We start from the raw sequence: 21,624 nt of genomic DNA, 5'->3' as shown, positions 1-21,624 counted from the left end.
TTCAATGAGGAGTTCAACCTCATTAAAGTCATCTAACGGAACAACCTCTTTTCTATAAATTAGCAACCGGTCTCCACTGGAATCTGAGGTAAAGATGTCAACTTTGAATAATTAGTTTAAGATTATGAAGAAAGAGTTCACAGATACTGTAAGTCCTGTGGCAGAAAACAGAATTATTTGTTGATGACAAGTTCTGATAAATACATGGGGGAAAGAAATAATTCTTTTTGAACAGATGTGGATATTAAAAACAACAAAATCATTAAAATACAATTTTTCTTTGTAATTTGAGCACTGGAGGCCCATAATTGAAAATGCATTAAAACCCTGAGCTTTGCTCAGCCTATAGAATGGTACACTTACATTACAGGATAGAATTGTAGTGCACTAGTATTTCAGATTGGAAAAGTCTATACTATACTACCTGGACTGGAGTAAGTAAATTAATGCATTCTGCTGTCAGCTCAGATTTATTTATAGAACAAAGGGAGATTGGAAAAAATAAATGTCTTTTGAACTGATGGTCATAATTGGTTCCTCCCAAATAACTTTGCATTGGCTCTTCAGGCTAGGAAATACCTTTTTCCTAGTATCTTCCATAAGGCAAAGACTAATTTATAATAATAGTCCCGCCGTTATTTGTCATTATTTTGCCTACTCAGTTCACTGTCTGAGGAAAAATACTTGACCTTCATTTTGCTATAGCTATTACAATCTTGCTGCATGAGTATGTCTAGCATAGTAATCATTTGTACAGATTAAATTTCAAATTATCAGGTAAAGTAGTGGATAAATCCTAATGTCCTTTTCTTAAGTTTTTTTTTTTTTCCTGAGACACATACACTGACAGACTGACCAACTTTTGACTACTGTTGAAAAAAGCTTAAAAAGTTATTCCTTTAGCCAAGTTGTCCAAGAATTCTGAAATTTTCACGTGTCTATTAAAGGAAATAATATTTCATCTGGCAGCGAAAAAAAGCATTAACCAACAAAGCCTGACAAGGCACAAACTAGAATTACTGCAAGAGCAGTAGAAACAAAGCTTTTACCAAATAAGGCTACAAGGTAGCTACCAGAGACAGTAAAAGGACAAAGGTGATAATACTAAAGGAATAATAAAGTTCTTGCATCACAATTTCTTCATATTTGCAAGTTTAAGTGCAAAACTCGAGGATATTTCACAGTAACACTTCATTCTTACCCACAGAGAATATTTACTAAAAACAAGCTATGAATTATCAAATGCTGCTCTTGAGCTAACAAGTAATTCCAGAAATAAGCTTCTCTTCAATAAGTTTGACTGATGGAAGACAAAGTTGAAAATAAAATTATTAAAACGAAATCACTTCTCACTTATTTTTAACAAAAGAAATTTTAAAAAACTCTGCATGACATGTGTTAGCAATTATTTTAAATCCTCCACATGGTTTATCTGCTACATCTCAAATGAAGCCACAGGAAGAGTGTTTTGCTGGGGCAGAGTTACACAGGTCATACATGATGGGTTGCCTGCGCAGGCTGACACTCTTCACCAAACAGCAAACATCACTTCAAAACAGAGAAGGAAGTGTCACTTCAAACATGCTACCTCTTTCTGGCAGCTCTTACTAAACCCAGTAAAACAAAAGAGTAAAGTGTAATGGGTAAAAAAAATGAGCAGTGTGTACCTCACAAGCTACCAGAAGAGACTGTGACTGTAAATTTTGCACAAATCTACACAAAGATTTCCACAAGACACTGGTATTTTATATACCTTTACATGTCATCAAATTAGCTTTCCAATACTATTTAAAGTACGCCTTTTCACCAACAGGATATTATAAAATCCTCCTCAAATATCAGTCTTACAGTTCCTCTTCAGTGCAGTAGGACATGAGCAGTATGTATCATATGGAGCAAAGAACTGACAACTTTAGTACCAAATGGTAGCCAGAAAACACCGATCATTTCTCTTGGTACTTTCCGTCACATGTAAACTACAGATAAAGGCAGTCTTGCTCACAGGTAATTGCCATTTTTAACCAACACTACTCTTTGACTATGTCTGAAGCGCTTGAATGAAAAGCAATGCTAACTCCTACAACCCTAACAGTAATTCATGATCAAATAGTTCTGAATAAAATTCAGGAATTCTGTCAACACTTTGTAAAATAACTACTTTAAATTTTCACAATTCTAAATAATAATGCTTACTAAACTCTTTTCTAGATAGGAAATTCTGTTAGAATAATAATTACATAGTGAGTCTTACTAAATTTCCTTTGAATAACCTATTTTTTAAAAATATATTGGTCAAATTTTCTTTCACTGATTTCAACAGAAGACCAAATAAAATTTGAGCAAAATGCTTCTGCTGCTTCTTGGAAGTTTTGTTCTATACGTAATTGGAAACTTCTGGACAACCTCAATTATCTAAAAACATTTACAGAGAGTCAACACAGTAAAGCTGGAAAATTTTTTGACAGAAAATTCCAATATGAAAGGTGCCAAAATTCAAGAAGCAACATAATTTGAGCATTATTGCAATAGGGTACAGAATATCCAGGTCACACTGTGATCCATGCTGAAAGTTTCAGAACTTACGATTAAATATGAAGGACCTGATACATTTTTACTTAAGACACCAGGTTCACCGGGAGAAGACTTCAAGGTGACCTCACAGCAGCCCTCCAGCATCTAAAGGAGGCTGACAAAACAGCTGTAGAGGGACTTTTTACATGGGCATGGACAGGACAAGGGGGCGTGGCTTTAAATTGAAAGAGGGTGGGTTTACAGATAGGGGAAGAAATTCCCTACTGCGACTGCGGTGAGGCACTGGCACAGGTTGCCCAGAGAAGCTGTGGATGCCGCATCCCTGGAAATGTTCAAGGCCAGGTTGGATGGGGCTTTGGGCGGCGTGGTCTAGTGGAAGGAGTCCATGCCCACGGCTGGGAATTGGAACTCTAAGATTTTAAAGGTCCCCTCCAACACAAACCCGTCTATAACTATCCATGATTCTGTTTCCTTATTTGACACAGATACTGCCAAGTGCTCAGACACAAAATTTTTAGGAAAGCTATGCAGTTTCACTGACAAGTATACAACTCTGACTTTTCATTTATAACAGTTTGAATGAATCACTTTAAATGAGATGCAGGGCTGAACAGTGAATATGAACTTAAGTATTAAATGGCTGCTTCCTTTACTAAGTTCTGTCATTCCTGTTCAATGAATGAAGCACAGATCCCTTGGGAAAAAACAGAATGTAAATCTAGACTTAAATATATATACACAACAGTGAGGGGGGAAAAGCATGGAAATATTAATTTGGGCATTTACTAATTCCTTATTGCTTCATTTTACAGTTACAAATTAGTCACTGTCCTCCCACTCCTTACAGGAAGAGAATTCATTTCAAAATTGGAATGTGGAATAATTTTGAGTAGAAACAGGACACCTCACTGACTAACTTCAACAGTGAACGAGACAGAAACCTCATGTGCTACTCTATTCCCATCCTTCCCTATGCACACATATCGACCCTGTTTTATAAGCCTCAGTAGATATATCAGGACTGAAATATACAAACTGCACATGCTTCAATCCAACAGAATAATAGGATTCATCTATTCAGTTGAAGTTTCCACTCAGATTAAATGCTTTCATTCTCCAAGCCAATGAAATACTGGTGGTTGGTTAGTTTAACTGCAACATATTCCATTCACAAAATGAAACTGCAAAAACCCCAGAGTTTCACTGAAGCAGCCTGGCAATCAAAGAGGTCCTTCCTTTTAAATACCAAGCTTTCAGCACCTTAAATTGCAGTGCTAGGAGCTATTCCTCGCCACAGCCAAAAATCTCAGCTACCTGAAAAGCAGCGTTCCCCCCAGTCCATCCCTTGTTGTGGGTTCTTGTTTTTAATGGCTCACCCATATTGTGTAAAATTTTCGGGGAACAGGATTTGTTCCTTGCCTGGGCTCACTGCTACTAAGCTTCAGCTGAATTGACAAACTGACAAACATTTTATGAACCTGAAAAAAATCTATGACAAAGCCTGAATAGCTGTAGCACAGGTATTTCAACTTACTCTCTCTGAAAATGCAGTATTAACAAAGTTCAGTACAAAGCTGAAAAGAAACAAAGCATTTTTACTCTAACTCATTATTAGAAATAATTTATCATTAAGAACAAAGCAAATCGATGTCTAACTCCTCTGTCATCCGAGAACCCAAATACAGTCTTGTGTACTAGAATACTGCTCCTGTTACAGAAATGCATTGGAAACTTTTCCAAATAGGGCATGTGACTATTTTCTCTGGTTTTAGGAAGAACAAATATTTAAAAAAAAAAACATACGGAAAAAGTGTTGTTCAATGCTTTAAATATGTATTTCCTGACATGATGTGCTGTTTCATGGTCGCATATTTAAACACCAAGTCATCTAAATAAGAATTTCCACACATTAGCAGTAAGTAAAGAAGTTTAGAACAGGGACTTCAAAGCTAAAAGCACAAGTCAAACATAATTCAGCTGTTAAAAATATAACAAAAGCTAATTATCTTGGAAGACACAAATTACTTCTGCTTTATGTGCCAGGAGACATCAAGACAAGCCTAAGCTAGTGAGAGGCACTAGATAGAGAGCACATATGAAAAATTATTTCAGTAATATATATTTTAAACTCTGATTCAAAAGCTCCACAAAACTGTGACTGGTGAAAGAATTCAACCTACAGGTATAGGATTCCTCTTCTCTGGTTCTTAAGAAGTTCATGCAGCATTTTTATTTTTAATTGGAGAGCCTTTAAGTGCTAGTTCAGACCTTCTCACTCCTCTGTGAAAATGACAGTCCTAGAGCTGTACTAAACACTTTTTGTCCTTTAAACGTAGTAAGGAAGATAGCTAACAGGCAGGTGAAAAAGCCTTATCCATGTGTAGCAACTTGCTTTTATACATTTTCCAACATAAGACTCCCTTATCTTTCCATCCAATACTATTACAGGCTGCTTTTGTTAAATGCTTCCAGCAGCCCGTTGTACCCAGTGCATCCAAGCTGCGTGGCCTGAGGCCAGGAAGGAAGGTGTGGAACACGTCTTCACAGGTCAATTTCCGCTCTCCAAGTTTTCAAGTATTTGAGAGAAGGTCATGTTACAGCACAGATTTACATAGCAGACAAATTACATGACTGCCTGTTCTCAGCATTTCATAATTTCAATAGAAAAATTAGGTCAAATGAAAGGAGGGAAGAATAACCCTATCCTTTCATGCTAGGCAGAAAATTAAACAAAAAACTTACTTAGATGGGGTTCTCACCAAAACATTGTTAAAAATCTACACTGGCAGTTAAGCACAAATTAAAAGTATAAGATTTACCATTCCTTTACAAAATACTTCTCCTTTTTTTGTTCCTCCAAACAACCACAAACAAACCCCAAAATTTTCTCTGTTCTTGTTTTAAAACACTGGTTTTACTAGTAGTCCAAAACATATACATTTTTACAAACATGCATAATATGAAAGAATGAGTTAGCAACATCAAGGGCTTTCCCCCACAGTCTGACAGTCTAGTAGGAGTTTTAAAAGAGGGAACTGCTTTTTGTATCATCTGTCCAGAAGAAAAGAATACTAATTTCAAATGGCTTCCCCCCCCCGCCTCAGAGCATGAAATAAACTGCATTTGAAAACAGCAATACTGGCCAGCTTCAGCACTACCTAAATTCTATGTTTATTCTAGACAGAGATGAAAATTACAGTGTTCATATTTGGCATTCTTTAACTAGAAATTTGCAAAATTTCCCCCCCCCCAACCCCGAGAAAAAAAATCCTGATATTATCCTGATATAACTACAAAATTACTCTCCAAGAAGAGCAGTTCAGGGTATCATAAAGCAATACATAACAAATTTAAAGTGTTTAGGTATGCACCCACATATCTGTATATCTTAACTTAGGAGGCAAATACTTGCACACAAATGCCTATATAGTATACAGTTAAAATATGCTAATCATTATCCTAGGTAGCTTTCAGGATTTATTTCAACAGAGTCAAAGGGTTGGAGGGTTTAGTCTGGCACACTGTTGATACTCTTACTGAGCAAGCAGAAAGAATAAACATTAACAAAGAAATTACTGACTTCAATAACTTTAATTAGGCTTAACATGATTTCAGTTTCTAAAAATGCCAAATATGAAATCTGACTTTCAGCAGTAAGAAAAGTTTTAAGCTGCTGCATATTTAAAAAGGACTGTAGTTTTAAGGAACTGCTGGACACATTTTTGAAGACAGAGTCACTGTTATCTGTTCACTAAGTTTTATGTGCATTTGATACAGGAAACACAACTTTCTGTGTAGTCTGTCATTTTCCCTATTTACTAACACAAACTCTGAGGGAGGAATTTTACCGAAAGCTTCAGCTCAGCATGTTGCATCCCTTCAGCTAAAAACTCAGCTGAAAAATACGGGAGCATTTTTCTCTGACACAAAAGGAACTTTTGAGAACATTTCCGAAGGACTCCAGAAAGCTTGTCTAACACACAAGGGCTCCCACTCAGCACAGCTCTCCACACAAAGAGTAACAGATGCACAACTGGTATTAATAACAAAGCATCTCCTCCCTCTGTTAGTCCAGAGAGGACAGCTAAGGACAAACACAGTTGTGGGGTACTTACCTACTCGGAAGTTAGTGGCTGTCAGAGTGTCAGCAGCGTGGCCGTTCTCACTGATGAGGGTGGTTGTATTTCCCTTCTCACAGTTGTTCTGACAGTTGCCTTTGGTACAAGTCACTTTACAGATGCTGGGTGTAAAGACCACCTTGATGCGACCAGTGTGATTTCCCACTGTCAGTGGAGGCAAAGAAAAAAAGAAAAATAAACAAATCACTTTGGTATCCATTGATTTCCTTCAAAAAGTTTTCGGGAGAAAAAAAAAAGGCGCGGGGGGGAAGGCGACAGGTCTACAGGAGGAGGGCAGTCTGCAGTGCTCTCTCTCATAGATCTCCAGTGGTGTCTCTGAAACAGGAGTAGGAAGCTTAGCAAACAGAACTCCGGGATCCGCTCCAAAACCACATTTAAAGTCAAGTCACTGGAGTGGGATTAGTAATCACAATGCTGCACTTTATTCACAGGCAGACAAAGAGCAATACCAAGGGCATGACAGCTTAAATAGCCAACCCTGACAGGCAGATGTAATGTAAAGAGGCTGGCTGTGCACCTAGAGGTGAATAAACTCTTGTGTATTCCTACAAACTTTTCCTGTTTCTGCACTTATTAAGTCACTATTTGTAGCTCGACCCCTGGAAACGTTTTAGGCATGCGGCATGTCTGAAAACATCTGTCTCAAATCTCCTGGCACCCGAGTCTGAAGTGGTCAAACCTTGTGACGCAGCTGCCTGGACCCGTTTTTTCTTCACATTTTTTTGGCACTATTTTTCCACAAGAATTTACATATTACAGACCGAGCTCTACTGTCAGCCTTTGTTTTAATAATAAATAGCTCAGAGAAAAGAGTGAGGAAGTATCAGTGCTTTAAAATACTGAGATCAAAGATAAAAAATGTCTAGATTCTCTTCTTTTATGTACTTCCCTGTATCCACTTTAAAAAGCTTGAATGTAATAAAGACTGCACAAGCACAAATTTGTAATTAAGCTAATTGTAAGAATTTCTACTAATAAATTCAGCAAGTTCTTGAAAATATATCATAGCATGTTTGTGGAAACCATTAATAAATACTTTCATATCAAACCTAACAATGCCAAGAAATGACGCACAGAAAGAAAAGAATCTCCTTTTTCCTCATGTCATAGAAATAAAAAAGTTGCTGGATAGTTGCCTAACTTAGCTCATGAAATACCCTCCAGGCAGAGACTTTCTTGAAAATATCAAGCAAATCTTAAAAATCTTCCCATTTCAAAAGAATATAAAGCCTACTTATTTCTGTGTCTTCATGCGCAAATAAATTAAAGCAATTGTGCTGATTGTTTTGTCTACATTAAAGGCATTGCTCTATTTGAACAGCAGCTGTAGTACAGATGCTTCCACCTTATTCCACCCTAAACAATGCTAAGAAAAGGAAGAGCCCTGACAGATACAAAAATAAAATATTTCAATCAAAGGCTAATATTGTGATTTTAGGGGATTTAGAAGGCATCTTGGATTCTAGGATGCCACGCATTTCATACAAAAATGAATACACCTTAACCAATAAACAGATACAAGTGACCTATGAACTGCTGAGGGTAGAAGTTCTAAGCTTTGCTTTTTTAAAGCATAGCTTCACAGCAATATCACCAGCTTTGTATTTTACTTACATAGTTTTACATACTTTTTTTTTCCTAGAAAATACTCCATTTTATATCTTATATTTTCAGACATTTTAGCAGTATATTTCCTTTAGGATGTGATCTAATTAAAAAAACAGGGTTAGTTGAGTCACAAAAGTCAGTCCTGCCTACACTGTAGAAAGTAGCATTGGGAGACCCAGACAAGCTTCCTGGCTTAGCAAAAAAAAAAAAAAAAAAAGAAAAAAAAAGAAAAAAAAAAAAAAAGAAAAAGAAAAAAAAAAGCAGAGCTCAATAAGTGATGGAGCTCACAGCACAAATACTGAAACTGAATTAAGGTTACATGGTTTGTGTTGCTACAGCATTGGGAAGGAACATGGGAGAAAAGCGGAGGCCACTCTGATTCTTCTACCTGACACCCAGAGAGGTTTTGTACAAACCAAGTGCACCTCCTACTGAGAAATATTCTGTACAGCATGTCCACAAAGAACAGGAAGTTGGATCATAGTCCCACCTCAGCACCTGACACAGTCATGGTTAATGAGTTATAAGAAGTACTGCCTTTCCCATCTACCCAGGCGATGAGAATTCAACATGAAACTGTGCCGGGACAGATTGACAGGTTTGTTGTCCTCACCCCCTGAGGCAGGACATCTCTCAGTAAGCCTTGTCCAGCAATCCAGAAGAAACATCCTTATGTGTTGCATTCAATATGTGCTATTTGTGAACCCAAGCGATTATTTTGAATGTGACTCAACTTAAAGTGCAACAGATGGCTTGCACACCCAGCCTCGTGCCCATAGTTATGTTTTTGAAGTAGTAAAGCTGAAATTAAACCATCATTTAATTCTCTTTCACAGTATTCTGTACTATGTTGTTGAGTGCTGAACTGCAGTAAAACTTGAGCATAGTGTTCACAACAACAAAAATTTTAAAATAATTTCTATCACATAGTTTAGATTTTACCAGAAAATCCCGTAGCACAATTATTTTAGTAAAAGAGATGCCTTAGTATGAGACTCAACAGAAATTGTAAAATTTACTTTTCAATGCTTTTGGATAGGAAAATATTAGTATCTAAGTCTAGGAGTAATAGTAGTCAAACAGTACTTTCAAAAACACAGATCAATATCTAGAGAGCTAAAGAGCGTCCCTGACACAATATTTAAATGGAGTTTTCCAGGAAAACGTCTTAAAAACAATATGATGGAAGCCCTAGCCCCTACAAAGATTCAAATCATTATTCACCAAAGTTTTTTCATAGAATATCCTGAGTTAGAAGGTACTTACACAAAGACAGAGTCCAACTCCTGGTCCTGCACCGGACTAACCCAAGAATCACACCACGGACCCTGAGAGCATTATCCCAACGCTTGTTGAACTCTGTCAGGCTGGTGCTGTGACCACTTCCTGGGGAGCCTGTTCCAGTGCCCAGCCACCCTCTGGGAGAAGAACCTTTTCCTAATACTCAACCAAAACTTCCCCTGGCACAACATCAGACCATTCCCTCGGGTCCTGTCACTGTCACCAGAGAGAAGAGCTCAGTGCTTGCCTCTCCTCTTCCCCTCCTGAGAAAGGTGTACCTGCAGTGAGGTCTCCTCTCAGTCTCCTCCAGGTTGAACAGACCCAGTGCCCTCAGCTGCTCCCCTTACGGCTTCTCCTCAAGGCCCTTCCTGTTCCCATGGCCCTTCTTTGTTGGATACTGTCCAATTGCTTTATAGGCTTCTTATACTGTGGCACTTAAAACTGCGTTGAAGAGCACTGACCCTACAAAGCAGCCCCACAGACACCCACCAGTCACCAGCCCGATGTAACCCCACCTCCTAGAACCCTTTGTGCTTGACCTGTCAGCTGGTTGGTCAACATGATCACATCATGTGCTTAGCTAGCGGTATGCTAGTTATTCCGCTATAAAGCAAATTCTCATCTATTCCTGCTTTGGTAGTTGCAAAGAGACAGAAATAAGATGCCTTTATATTCTTTAGACATGGGAAGATTTTCTCCATCTTTCTTAGATTTTTGAAAACTATAAAAACACTTAGTTTGTTTTCCCTCTCTAGCAGGCCACAGCTTTTAGCTGCAGTCCTTTTGAAGACATTTAGGATGGATATAAAGCTAATTTTAGCTGCTGAGCTAAAAACTGATCAGCGTTTGAGGAGGTGATTCAAGGCAGAGATGTCACTACCATTTTTTTCTGCAGCTGCAGAGAAGCAAACAGTACTGTCCTCACAGATTCTGAGGCTTAGGGACCTTAACAGCGAGCTTAATATGCACAGATTTAACTTGGAAAAAAGACCACAAGCCCTTCTCCTGAAAGGAAGCTTTTAGCAGAAACTTCAAGTTTAGACTCTTGGACTTCCTTCAATCTCCTGTATTTTTTTTTTTCCCCTCCTCTTCTCCAAAGAGGAAAAATCAATCCTAACTGAGAAAATGTTCTTCAATATCTGTTATTTTGCAGTATTAATGCTAAACCCCACAATTTCATTGTAGGAAAAGACTAGTACTGCTATAGCCTTGACCTCTTTTGTGTTTGGACTAGCTCATATTAACGGACAGTGTATTTTTAAGGAAGCGTACAGAGTATTTTCTTCAAACTCCAGAACCTCTACTGATGGCGCCACTGTGACATAGGCATGACAAAACCTGCAACTTAGATTACCTCAAATCTCTTTCTGGAAAAAAAAATGATAGTGCTACAACAACACACCTGGATTTTTTTATTTTTTTTTTTTTTTAATATATATAGACAAGTATATCAAGCTCTTCTTGACCAATTTTAAACATGTGGAAATGAAACACCTCACTACGCTCCTGAGTATAACAGTAGACTGAAAAAATACAAATATGAGACCAGATAAACAAATGAGCCTAATGAAAAAAAACCCCAAAAGTAGAAGGTGCAGACACCAAATAAATAGCAAAGTTACTGAAAAAAAAGGCCAAACTATAGAAAGATCAGATTGCTGTTTTAATAAAGACAGGACAATCAAGATGACTAATAGTGGATAAAGCTTCATCCCTCAACTAGACAGCAAATTCACAATGAGATTCAGCCAACAGCGCCATCATCCTGCCTCCTAGTCCAGGCTCACTTATACTTAAGAGCTCTGTGATACATTTGTCAAAAGAGATCAGTGGAAGAATGTACCCATAATTTCCAAAATCTGTAAAACTCTTGAGCCAGATTCAAAAAAAAAAAAAAAAAAAAAAAAAAAAAGTCTGGGTAAAGTGATGAGATCTTAGTTGAGAGTTGGCACCGTATGCATGTGATTTTTTTTTCCATCTCTGTAAGTCACTATGATATAATATCATGAACACAGCAAACTCCTGCTGTGATAAATTTATGATTTAGCAACAACTGCAGGAGAAATGGAAAATATAAGCAAAAGGATTTCTTAACAGAACCCCTTCTGCCCCCATCATCCATTATGACAATTTTTTTTTTCCCCTGCATTAGCAGAAAAAGTGAAGTAGTTAAGACAGGGCAGGTGGCAGGTTTTACGTCCAGGTGGTCACAACAGCCTACACAACCATGTCTGGAAAGAATTGTATAAGGGGAAGAATTACTCCTCAACCTCCTGAGTCACTGTGTAATGCAACTCAGACTTTGTTTCTTTCTAAAAGAATTTCCATAAACAGTTTTTTTCCTTGGGTTTGTGGCTGCTCTCACAGCTCCAACATTCTGACAGTATTCAATAGTTGCAGTGGAGCTCAGATGATTTGTGGCATGTCCCTGTTTTACGGGAAGACAATGGGCTAGCAACACTAGTGAAAACAGGACTGGTATTCAGCTAAATAGATAACTACACTGGTCAAGGGGGCAAAGAGAAGAAGATATTTTAATGTGTCAAGAACATTGATATTATTTGTGGGATAGTTTTGTGCTTCACAGTGATCTAATTAAAAGGATTCACAATTTAAAAAAAATTCACAAGCAGTGGCTTCTACCAGCTGAGTACACAGTGTAGCTTATGCACACATCTCCCATATTCCTTGTACACAAATTTCTAAAATTATTTTAAGAGGCCAGTTTGAGGGTGTTTGTTGCTCTCATTATTTTGTTTTGTTTTTTAATGCCTTCACTTATGACAAATACCCTGAGGCAAATCTCCTAAGGAAACGGAACTAGCAGGACTATAGACATTCCATCAGTACCTCCAGAAATGATATGCACTACCCTCTGTTCATGACATTCTACTTCTGCACTGATCCCAGTATGTCTTCATGCTTTTCTATACCGCGTCATCAGACATGAAGATTCTCTTTTAAAATTACATTCTCTTCCCAATGAGAATAGATAATCTCAGGCTATTTCACATTTTCAAATTATAAGCAAGATGCATGAGGCAAGCATTCAAAATTAAATCTAAAATCAAACCAAATTAGCTTTTAAACTGCTAATATAGTCAATATTTTAAATTTTTAGATGACCAACAGCCTCTTTTTTCTTAGCTAAATGTTGACACACACACACACACACAAAAAAAAAAAAAAAAAAAAAAAAAAAAAAAAAAAAAAAAAAAAAAAAAAAAAAAAGCAGAAGGAAATTACTTATTTCCTAAAAAAAGGTGTCTCCCAGTTATTTCACCAGTCCACCTGGTCTAGTCCTTACAGTCAATATGCTTGTTCAGCTAAAAGGAAAGATGATATTGTATAAAAATCAACAACACAAGTAAAATAGTTAAGCTCTTAGAACTATTGTCAAATGACCTTTTTACACTTTTGACACTATAGGAGGAAGTTCTGTCTTGTCAACACTTAGTCATCAATTTAAAACAAAAGAAAAAAGCACAACCAACCAACAAAAACCTAGTCCCCAAAGATCAGAACAACTTGAACTTAGCTGTCATACAACTTAAAAATAACATCATCTAGAAGATCTATAATGCTAAAGAAAAAAAGGAAAAAAAAAAAGAAAAAAAAAAAAAAGAGAGAGAGAGATAAATACACAGTAGATTGACATACAGGCAAGAGGTAGATCTTCCCTAAATTTCCGATTACACACTAAGAGAAATACAGGCTTTAAAAGACACTGAAAGGGCTGAAAAAGATTTTGAGAGATCACTTAATCTCCTCAGGATAAAATAGCAACATTAAACAAAAGGTTTGTCCAGACTACTCTCACATCCCTTCTATTATGCAGATTCCATAGCCTCCCCAAAGAATTTATTCCTGCACTTTAGCCTCTCTTATTATAAAGGTAGTCCAAATACCTAACCCGCCTTTCCCCTGTAGCAACTCCAGCAAATTATTGCCCTGCTTTATTTACACTAAACTTTAACAAAACGTCATTCCTCTGTGGATTATTTTCTAACGTACTTGAAGAGCACTGCCATCAATCTCCCTCAGTCTCATTCTGACAAGACCAAAACCATCTAAATATTCAGTCCAGCAGCTCATATTTTGCAGATCTCCATCTTTTTTGTTTTGCTTTTGATACCAGTCACTTGGTCCTCATCTTTCTTCACAAACCCTGTCCAAAACCACACTATACTGAAGTAGAGGTCTGATCAATGGTGGGGAGAGCAGCAGAATTACTTAAGGCAGCTTTACATAAAATGCTTCTATGATTTTAATTTATTTTTGTCTCCCAACAGTGCACTAACTGATACTTCATACCCAGAACCAATCTGCAATCTAGGGCAAAGGGGCACACATCTCCCAAATCCCTTTCTGTTCTGTTGATACAGACAACAAATACAAAACATCCCTTGCACAACGTTAGCAGGACTAAACTCAACCCCTATTCTCTGCTCTGAGCACAGGAGTAAAATCTCCTGCATTCAAACCTCGCCCATCTAAAAATCATGCGAATATAAGTCTTACTCTTTCTGTAACAGTCACAAGCACAAACAAGTCTGAAAACTACATGGATTAAACAAAGGCAAGGCACAGCTGTTGAGTAATTTGATTTTTGGCTTCAGTATGCAATGCCTACCTTTGCTCTTTCCAGAAATTTGGTTACTGTTCCCCTAGTACACCTTGCAGCCAGTTCTGTTTTCACAAGCATTGGGAAAAATTAGAAATGTCAATGAAAGTAAAAATAAAATTATCCAGATTTATTTCATCCAAGATCCAACGCCTTCTCTAATGCTTAAAAAAGTACACCCTCCAGTTCTGCATGAGGTGAGGTGTGTGTGTGTGCACATCCCCCCAGACAAGCATTTTAAGCAAGATGACAGTATGGCAAGCTGTACTCGATTTAACAAGTCTAGACAGCTGTAGGAACACATTATTGAAATGTAATCAGTTTAGCACTCCTACATTTTGTTATTTCTGTACTTCATATTTTTGCCACATTTGTATGATGTTACATGTATTTCATTAATTAATACAGCTTAACCTTTGACATATATATTGACATCACTTTTCAAGTACTCAGTTCTGCTGTCTTGATGCAAACTAAAGGGCTCCCAAATAAGCAAACCATGATCCAACTACCTAATATGACAGTAACTGAAGAGAGATACGCACTGATATTTCTGTTGCCATTCTTATCGCCGCTGTTGCTACTACACGCACGTCTCTAGATACCTGTTTCTGATTAGCCATGTCACTACATCTTTACATCATTTCCTCCTTCTGTCTTGCTCAGAAGCTCCTACCAACAACCATCTCCCTGCAGTCAGAACTGAGCTCTCAAACTTCCTCCTTCTATCACACCCTTGTTTCTCTACCCTCTTTTTAAGCACGGCTTGCTTCTTCAGCATGCTTGATGAACAGGAAAAAGAGTCATCCAGAAAATTTCCAGGAAACATCAGGTAGGAAGCTTCCAGGAAGGAAGAAGGTAACTAAAGAAAATAACTGGAAAATCTTCTTCCTTCCTGATTATCACAGGGATACAATCTCTTCTTTGCTCCCTGTCAAAGAATAAAACAGAGAATTCCACTGTGTTCCTCATCACCACCTCCACTACCCTCCAAAACACACTAAAAATTTTAGTAGTCTATTCTAGAAGAGGCAAATAAAGCACTTTTCAATTATCTTTATCTCAGTTAAAAATAGAGATGAGTGTGAACAGCATACTGTTTGAAGTCATTTACTATAGCAACACTTGTTTCATTCAAGTAGGTTTCCTCCATTAATTTTGACAAATTCCAAAAAGCTCACTACTATCTGCAACACAGGTTTTTTGTTTTTTCTATGGATGGCTTCACTTAAAAGTACCAAAGGAGCATATGCAGACACAAGTGCTGAGAGTGTTTAGAAAGACCTAACTGTGTTTATGTGCCACAAGCCCTTTGCTGATAAATTCGCTCACTGATACAGTGTTTTTAGAGCAAGAGAGGAATTAATAGAAACTACATTCAATTTTGTCTGTGGAAACCCATAATGTACAAATCACGCATAGATTTGAAATATGAGATTTCTGCCAGCAGGTTTTATGAGTTACCTTCTGTCTTCCTTGTCTCTTTTACCACTACAAAGATTCTTTTTATGCAATCCTCAGGCAATGAACATCCTATCTTAAACTACAGACATTCTCCCTGGTAATGAGAAATATAACCATCATTTCCCTTCACATAGTTGAGAGTGATCCAGAAAAAGGTACCAACTCAAATAAATTAGAGAATGCAGTGTGGTTTGATGTCTGATGGAATGGCCTCAACTCATTTCAATAAACTTATTGGGCAATATTTCTCTTAATCTGTACTGCATTTATTTAGTTTAAATAAATTGTAATTAAACTAGATCCACAAATGGCTGTGATGATAAAGAACTAAATTTCAGCCTTGAGTAGTCCTTGGTCTCTTTTCGAAGGGATGAGAGAAATTAATTGCGTGGAGCAAGCAGCACATTGAACAGAAGTGTGCCCAACCCGTTCAAAAGTAAATGCTGATGACCTAAGATTGCTTACTTCAAATCCTTAGCTCAAGACTGCTTAGTTTAGGGCTCAGACACTACAGCTGAATTCCAGACACCACTATGACTGCTATAGCAGGCCTTGGGGAGCTTAATCCTGCAGGGGAGTTCAGCTGACGCTACTTCTAAGGACAGGCAGACAGTCAAGTGCTTCAGCCACAATTTCAAATATGAATTACTTAAAATATTAGCACCCAGATGACCTGTCTTTTCCAGAGTTAAGTACTCGTCCTGAAACAGAATGTCAAACTCTCTTGAAGAGTCTCATGCTTGAGTTCACATCAGTGCTTCAGGTTTGGAGCTGGATGCTACTCCAGCTGTAAGCACAGCATTCAGGTGAACAAGCCTTTTAATTTCAATTCAAATTATCCATCTTCTTAGGTACCTAAACACATCTGGACCCAAAAGGCTTTCACTTGAGTGATATGGTAGCAAAGGCCCAAAAGCCACATTTAGACACAGACATATATCTAAGGCACGGAGTTATTCTACACAATCCTCATCTTGGCTGTAATGAAGCAGCAGTAACTTTACAACCCCCCAAAGCAATTTTCCTGATGGAAATTTTACCAATGGAAGCTGCTGCAGTGCACACTCTGATAATGAAGTCAACATCTTCACCACACAAACTTAGAGCCATACAGGAGCTTTAGTGCTACCAGCTAAATACAATGCCACTCTCCACCTTATCAACAGAACGCTTGCACAAGAAGGTCTGAATTTGATCTTTATACACTGGGAATGAGACTCACTCCCACGTGAAATTATGTACTCACCTGAGATTATGCCTTTTGCCTAAAGTTATTTAGGCTTCTTTCACAACAGTAATACTAATATTAGACAGTAGTACTACAAGTCTCAAGTTGGAAGAGTATTAGTTCTCGAAAAAATAAGTTCTTGAGATAAAGTTTCCCTCTCCCAAAATATGGAAATCCCTCAAATGAGAAAAAAGTCTAAATTTCAAGAGTCAATGTTGATCATTTCTAGGAAGAATAGGGAATAAAAATTAATATCACTTTACTAAAGTATATCCACTTGACATTTCATTTCCTGAAAAAACCAACAAGCACTAAGGAAATCAAACTGTAAACAGTGACAAAGGACAGGACATCATGAAATTAAGTTATAAATTAATACAGCCGCCTCTGCATGCTGAATCACCATTAAAAATCTTCTCTCTCAGCAATACATGAAGCCAAGATTTTTTTTTCCCCCCCTAATTTTCTGAAGAGGGAAAAAATGACAACAGACAAAGATGTCACTGGTTCTGAAATCTGTTTCGGAGAACCTGAGTATGAACCTTCTAGCAGTAATTCTTTTGTCAACATTTGTTCATTCCTTCTGGCCTAGGCAATGGCACTGACAGAAGAGCACTTTCACATCTCCTATGAAGAAAACCAGACTCAGCTACTTGCAAAAATCAGAAGCAATTCTTGATATCAAAGACTTGTATCACATCAACTCTGGAGTTAGCCAGGGTGAGGGACCTTTAATGTTTAATTGTGTGGGTACAGTAGGTCTCTATATCCACCTAAATCAACATTTTTTAAACATCATAAAGGCTTTCCCCTACAGAATTTTCTGGAAAGCCTCTTCTTTTCTTCTTGAGCAATTTTTGCTTTTGGAGCCAATACTCTTTCATCGCAGAGGTTGAGATGCATTTGTCTCAGTCTGTGTTTTCCCCCAGCAATTACATGCTTTGAACTGATTTTAATTCTGTTTGCCAGATCACCAATCTGTTTTTCCAACATTCTTCCTCATTCTGCTGTATATCAGTCTCTGTCTCTGTATTTTAAAGCATGGGGATAAGAATTCATTTTTGGGTGAATGCAATGCTAAAAAATAGTTTCTATAAAAGCACCAGCAGCCTTTGCCTGTCAGGCAGACATTTATTTTCTGGTGAGCTCAGGGCCATAAAATCTTTTCAGATTCCAAAGAGAAAAATACAGTATGTTTTGGGAGGTTGCTGATTTTCTGGCCTCCTCAATTGTGAGCCCTTTATGGACACACAATCACAAAGCCAGCTTAGCAAGGATATTGTTAGAATGCCTACAGCAACAATGTATTGGGTGAAACATTTTGTATTTATACAGAGCTATTCTGTCTCCAAGGTTTCCAAAGAACTCCATAGTCTTTTATAATTGCTAAATAAACTGCATTCATTTGTTAGAGTTTTTCTGTTTTTTTTCCAGAGTTTGTCACTCTGTTTTTTGAGGCAAAAGCAAAGTAAATGTGCTGCTTGGTTTGCTAGAGTTAGCTGCATTAATGTGAATCTAGATAACTCAATTTATAACTAGAATTCAGCCTGTTTCCAAGTCTTGCTGGAATCAAAAGTAAACTTTAAATGGCTGTTATGAATCGCCATGCTGTTCAAAACCAGGAAGAATAATGCTCTTAAAATGGGAGAAGAGGAAAAAGATGCTTCATGCTAAAACTGTTCTTAGAAAATGCCCCAGTGCTGCTTGACCCTGATGCTGACAGCAACAAATTTTTTTCTTAAACTTTTTAGTTTGTCTCTGAAGAATCCCTTCGGCCTCTGGAATGAGAGCACAGGCTTGGAACACACATGCATTTGAGAACACAAAACAAAAAATCCCCAACATTTATACACTTACCCCATTCCCTTGCAATTGACTATGTACAATTTTAGGAGCAATACATGGATGTCAGCTGCCACGAGTGACTGAAGCGAATCTGACTCTACATTCCCTCCAAACAGACTATGTTGTAATCGTGCAGTTATTCCTCAATGTTAATCTTCTAAGAGTTCATTGTGGTTTCACTCACCTCATTCTGCTGGCTACACCTTACTCAGAGTGTAGCCTTAAGATCACTATCTCCCAATTTCCCAAAACTTCCAGTTGGGAACATTACCACTGTTTAATATCCATAAATACATTGACAGGCAGAAGTTAGAATGATCACAATGCAATGACCTAGTTAAGACAAGGCAGTGAGAGAAGTATTTTGCTGTCCATGAAGGGCAGCTCCACAAAGCACTGTCAAGAATGGTGGAAAGAGTATCTGACCCAGTGAAGACCAGAGGGAGATTTTCCTCCAAAGTATGAACTTGGGTAGAATGTCAAATCATACAGATGCATTTATATGCAACACATGTCATATCTCTGTGCGCACTTTTTTAAGCAGGAAAACCTTTATGCCTTTTGCAGCTGTTTACCCATACTTCCTGGTGGGGAAATACTATTATTATGAAGTAAGTGTCATTCAATGAAGTCAGAATGGTGCAATTCCACAAAAATAGTTTAAACAGGAATTTCAAAGTGACACCTGGGATTTGCTCAAATCAACCTATGAAGTCATCAGTGAAGCCAGCATATGTAATTACGTATAAACTTACAGAAGAGCTTCACTAAGTTACCAGTGTACTGTGCTACCTATATAGGAAAGCTCTTGTTATGCCAAATTTAGAAGAGAGTATTCTGCACATCACAACTCTAAGTGCTGGGACATTTTCTTCCACATTAACCTTTTTTCACATGTATAAACTTATGTAAAATATGATGCAATATAATGTATCCACAGTTAGAGGAATTACATGACTTTCATATTGTTTCAGCTTCATCCTTACACAAGAATCTAAGAGTTGTCCCCAGAACCATGAGCAAATCCTAAGAATCCAAAAGCCATACAGGCATATTTGTCCAACTTCCACCCACAACACATACAACTAAGCCACTGTGGGTTGCTCCAAGCCCAAATTCACTAAACCTCATGTAACTTTACTACCTAAACTCAATACATGTTTTCATTTACTACCTAAAATAGAGACAAGTTCTCCATTAATTTTAAAGAGAATTTTGGTGAAGACCAAAACAACCCAATCTACCTAAAAGACAGTCATTTTCTACAGTACTTAATTTTATCCTCTTAACATGTAATTTTAATTGCAAAATTCACATACTTGTCACGTTGTCTTCCTGAATAGAGATTAGTCTCATTTTCTATTTTATCCGCCCTTCTTCCTTGGGAGAGCTTTGTTATACAAACACATGCTTTATTTATTTCACCTAATACCATTCCAGTTGTAGGTAAAGTACTCTTGAGTGTTTCTTCTGCTTTCAGTGCATTTTGTGGCTGCCTCAGTCACTAATTAATACATTTTCTCACCATGCCTCTAAAACAGACGTCTCAGTCTGGAAAATGAAGTGTGTATTTAAATGCATTTTCTGAAGAACCATATAGCAACCAGAAGTAGTCAGAGTGAAACTGAGAACTTCCTAGCCTCTTACTGCTGTAATAAGGAGTTCTCACAATAACTGTGTTGAAAGGAATTCCAGAAAGACCATGTTTAGAATTTATTACCGTGTACATTTAGACCAGTAGAAACAGGACAGAGTTCCTTTAACTAATTTTCCTCAGCTTTGCATTTATAAATCGAGGGAGATAAGCACTGATATTTAGAGGAATCATGCTAAGATGACTAGTGGATAGTATTTAACAGTGACATTAAGGGAGTAGTGGGAAATCTCTGAGGTAGATGTAACTGAATTACTAAAAAAAAAAAAAAAAAAAAAACAAAAAAAACCACAAAAAAACAAAAAAACCCAAACAAACAAAAAAAACCAACACCCACCAAAACCCCCTTCCAACTGTTTTATGGACTACCAGGTTGCAAATAGAATGTTATTGCTGAAATCCCTGTGCTGCTGCCAATGCTCCTATTAGAGAATTTTCCCACTGAGGTTCCAAATATTAAGGCAGATTTTGGGTGAAGTGTGACAGTATGTACTTTTACACAAGTAATACATCCCTTGAGAATTACTTAGAGTTTGTATCCCACAGGACAAAAGTTCAAAAAGCTTGACAGTAGAAATGCTACCTGCTACTGGCAGGTAACTCAATTTCACATCCCAGGGTGACTTTAAATGCTATAATTGCAACTCCAGTGTCTTACTGAATTTTCAAGCTCTGTTGATGCGATACATAACCTTACAGTAAAATTCAGCTTAAAAGCCAAAAGAATAGACTATTTGCTATCTTTAATAAGAGTATTTTACTGCATGTTCGGAACATTATCAGAGAAGTGAAACTGCATACAAATGCACCAGAGTAGAAGTTCCAGAAGGCATCTTAAATTAATTTAAATTGAAAAATGTTTAATATGAATTAACTTTAATTTTTTTACCCAAGTAACTCAAAAAGCTCTTCTGACAACGCTGTGTTGGGGCATTTAAACATGACTACCTATAAATCAGAAGATGCTCAGAAGCACCTGGTCACATTTGGCAGTTTTCTTTCCAGTGTACCAGTACCCCACATCTCATTTGTTTCTGCCAGGACAGACATGTCTCTAAAGGTAACAAACTGACACTTTTTTCCATTTCAAAACTACCCATTTTATATCCCTGGATAGAAACAATCTATAGAAGTTCAGAAAAGTCAAAAGCAATTGCCACTACAGCTAGAGAAGCAAGCTTATTCTATGGGGTACATTTTTCACAGTCGCTAATCTCTGGCACAGCATTAATATTTTGAAGAAAAATGC

General features: G+C 37.4%; 1 protein-coding gene across 14 annotated transcripts in view; it reads right to left on the bottom strand.

The window, feature by feature from the left end:
- The window catches only part of LTBP1 (latent transforming growth factor beta binding protein 1), a 186,544-nt gene that overhangs the window by 116,215 nt on the left and 48,705 nt on the right, over window positions 1-21,624 (bottom strand). For 12 of the 14 annotated variants that reach the window (XM_040058399.2, XM_040058401.2, XM_040058400.2 and 9 more), the window contains one exon: window positions 6,648-6,815. In XM_040058399.2, coding sequence (XP_039914333.1) covers window positions 6,648-6,815 — 168 coding nt within the window. Of the gene's footprint in view, window positions 1-6,647; window positions 6,886-21,624 lie in introns of those variants that run through there. The other 2 variants (XM_058419631.1, XM_058419632.1) reach the window with 1 other exon arrangement.

Source organism: Hirundo rustica, chromosome 3, assembly GCF_015227805.2.
Source record: "Hirundo rustica isolate bHirRus1 chromosome 3, bHirRus1.pri.v3, whole genome shotgun sequence".
Lineage (NCBI taxonomy): Eukaryota > Metazoa > Chordata > Aves > Passeriformes > Hirundinidae > Hirundo > Hirundo rustica.
The sequence above is the reverse complement of the archived record's forward strand: the minus strand, read 5'-3'. Positions and strand labels throughout refer to the sequence as shown.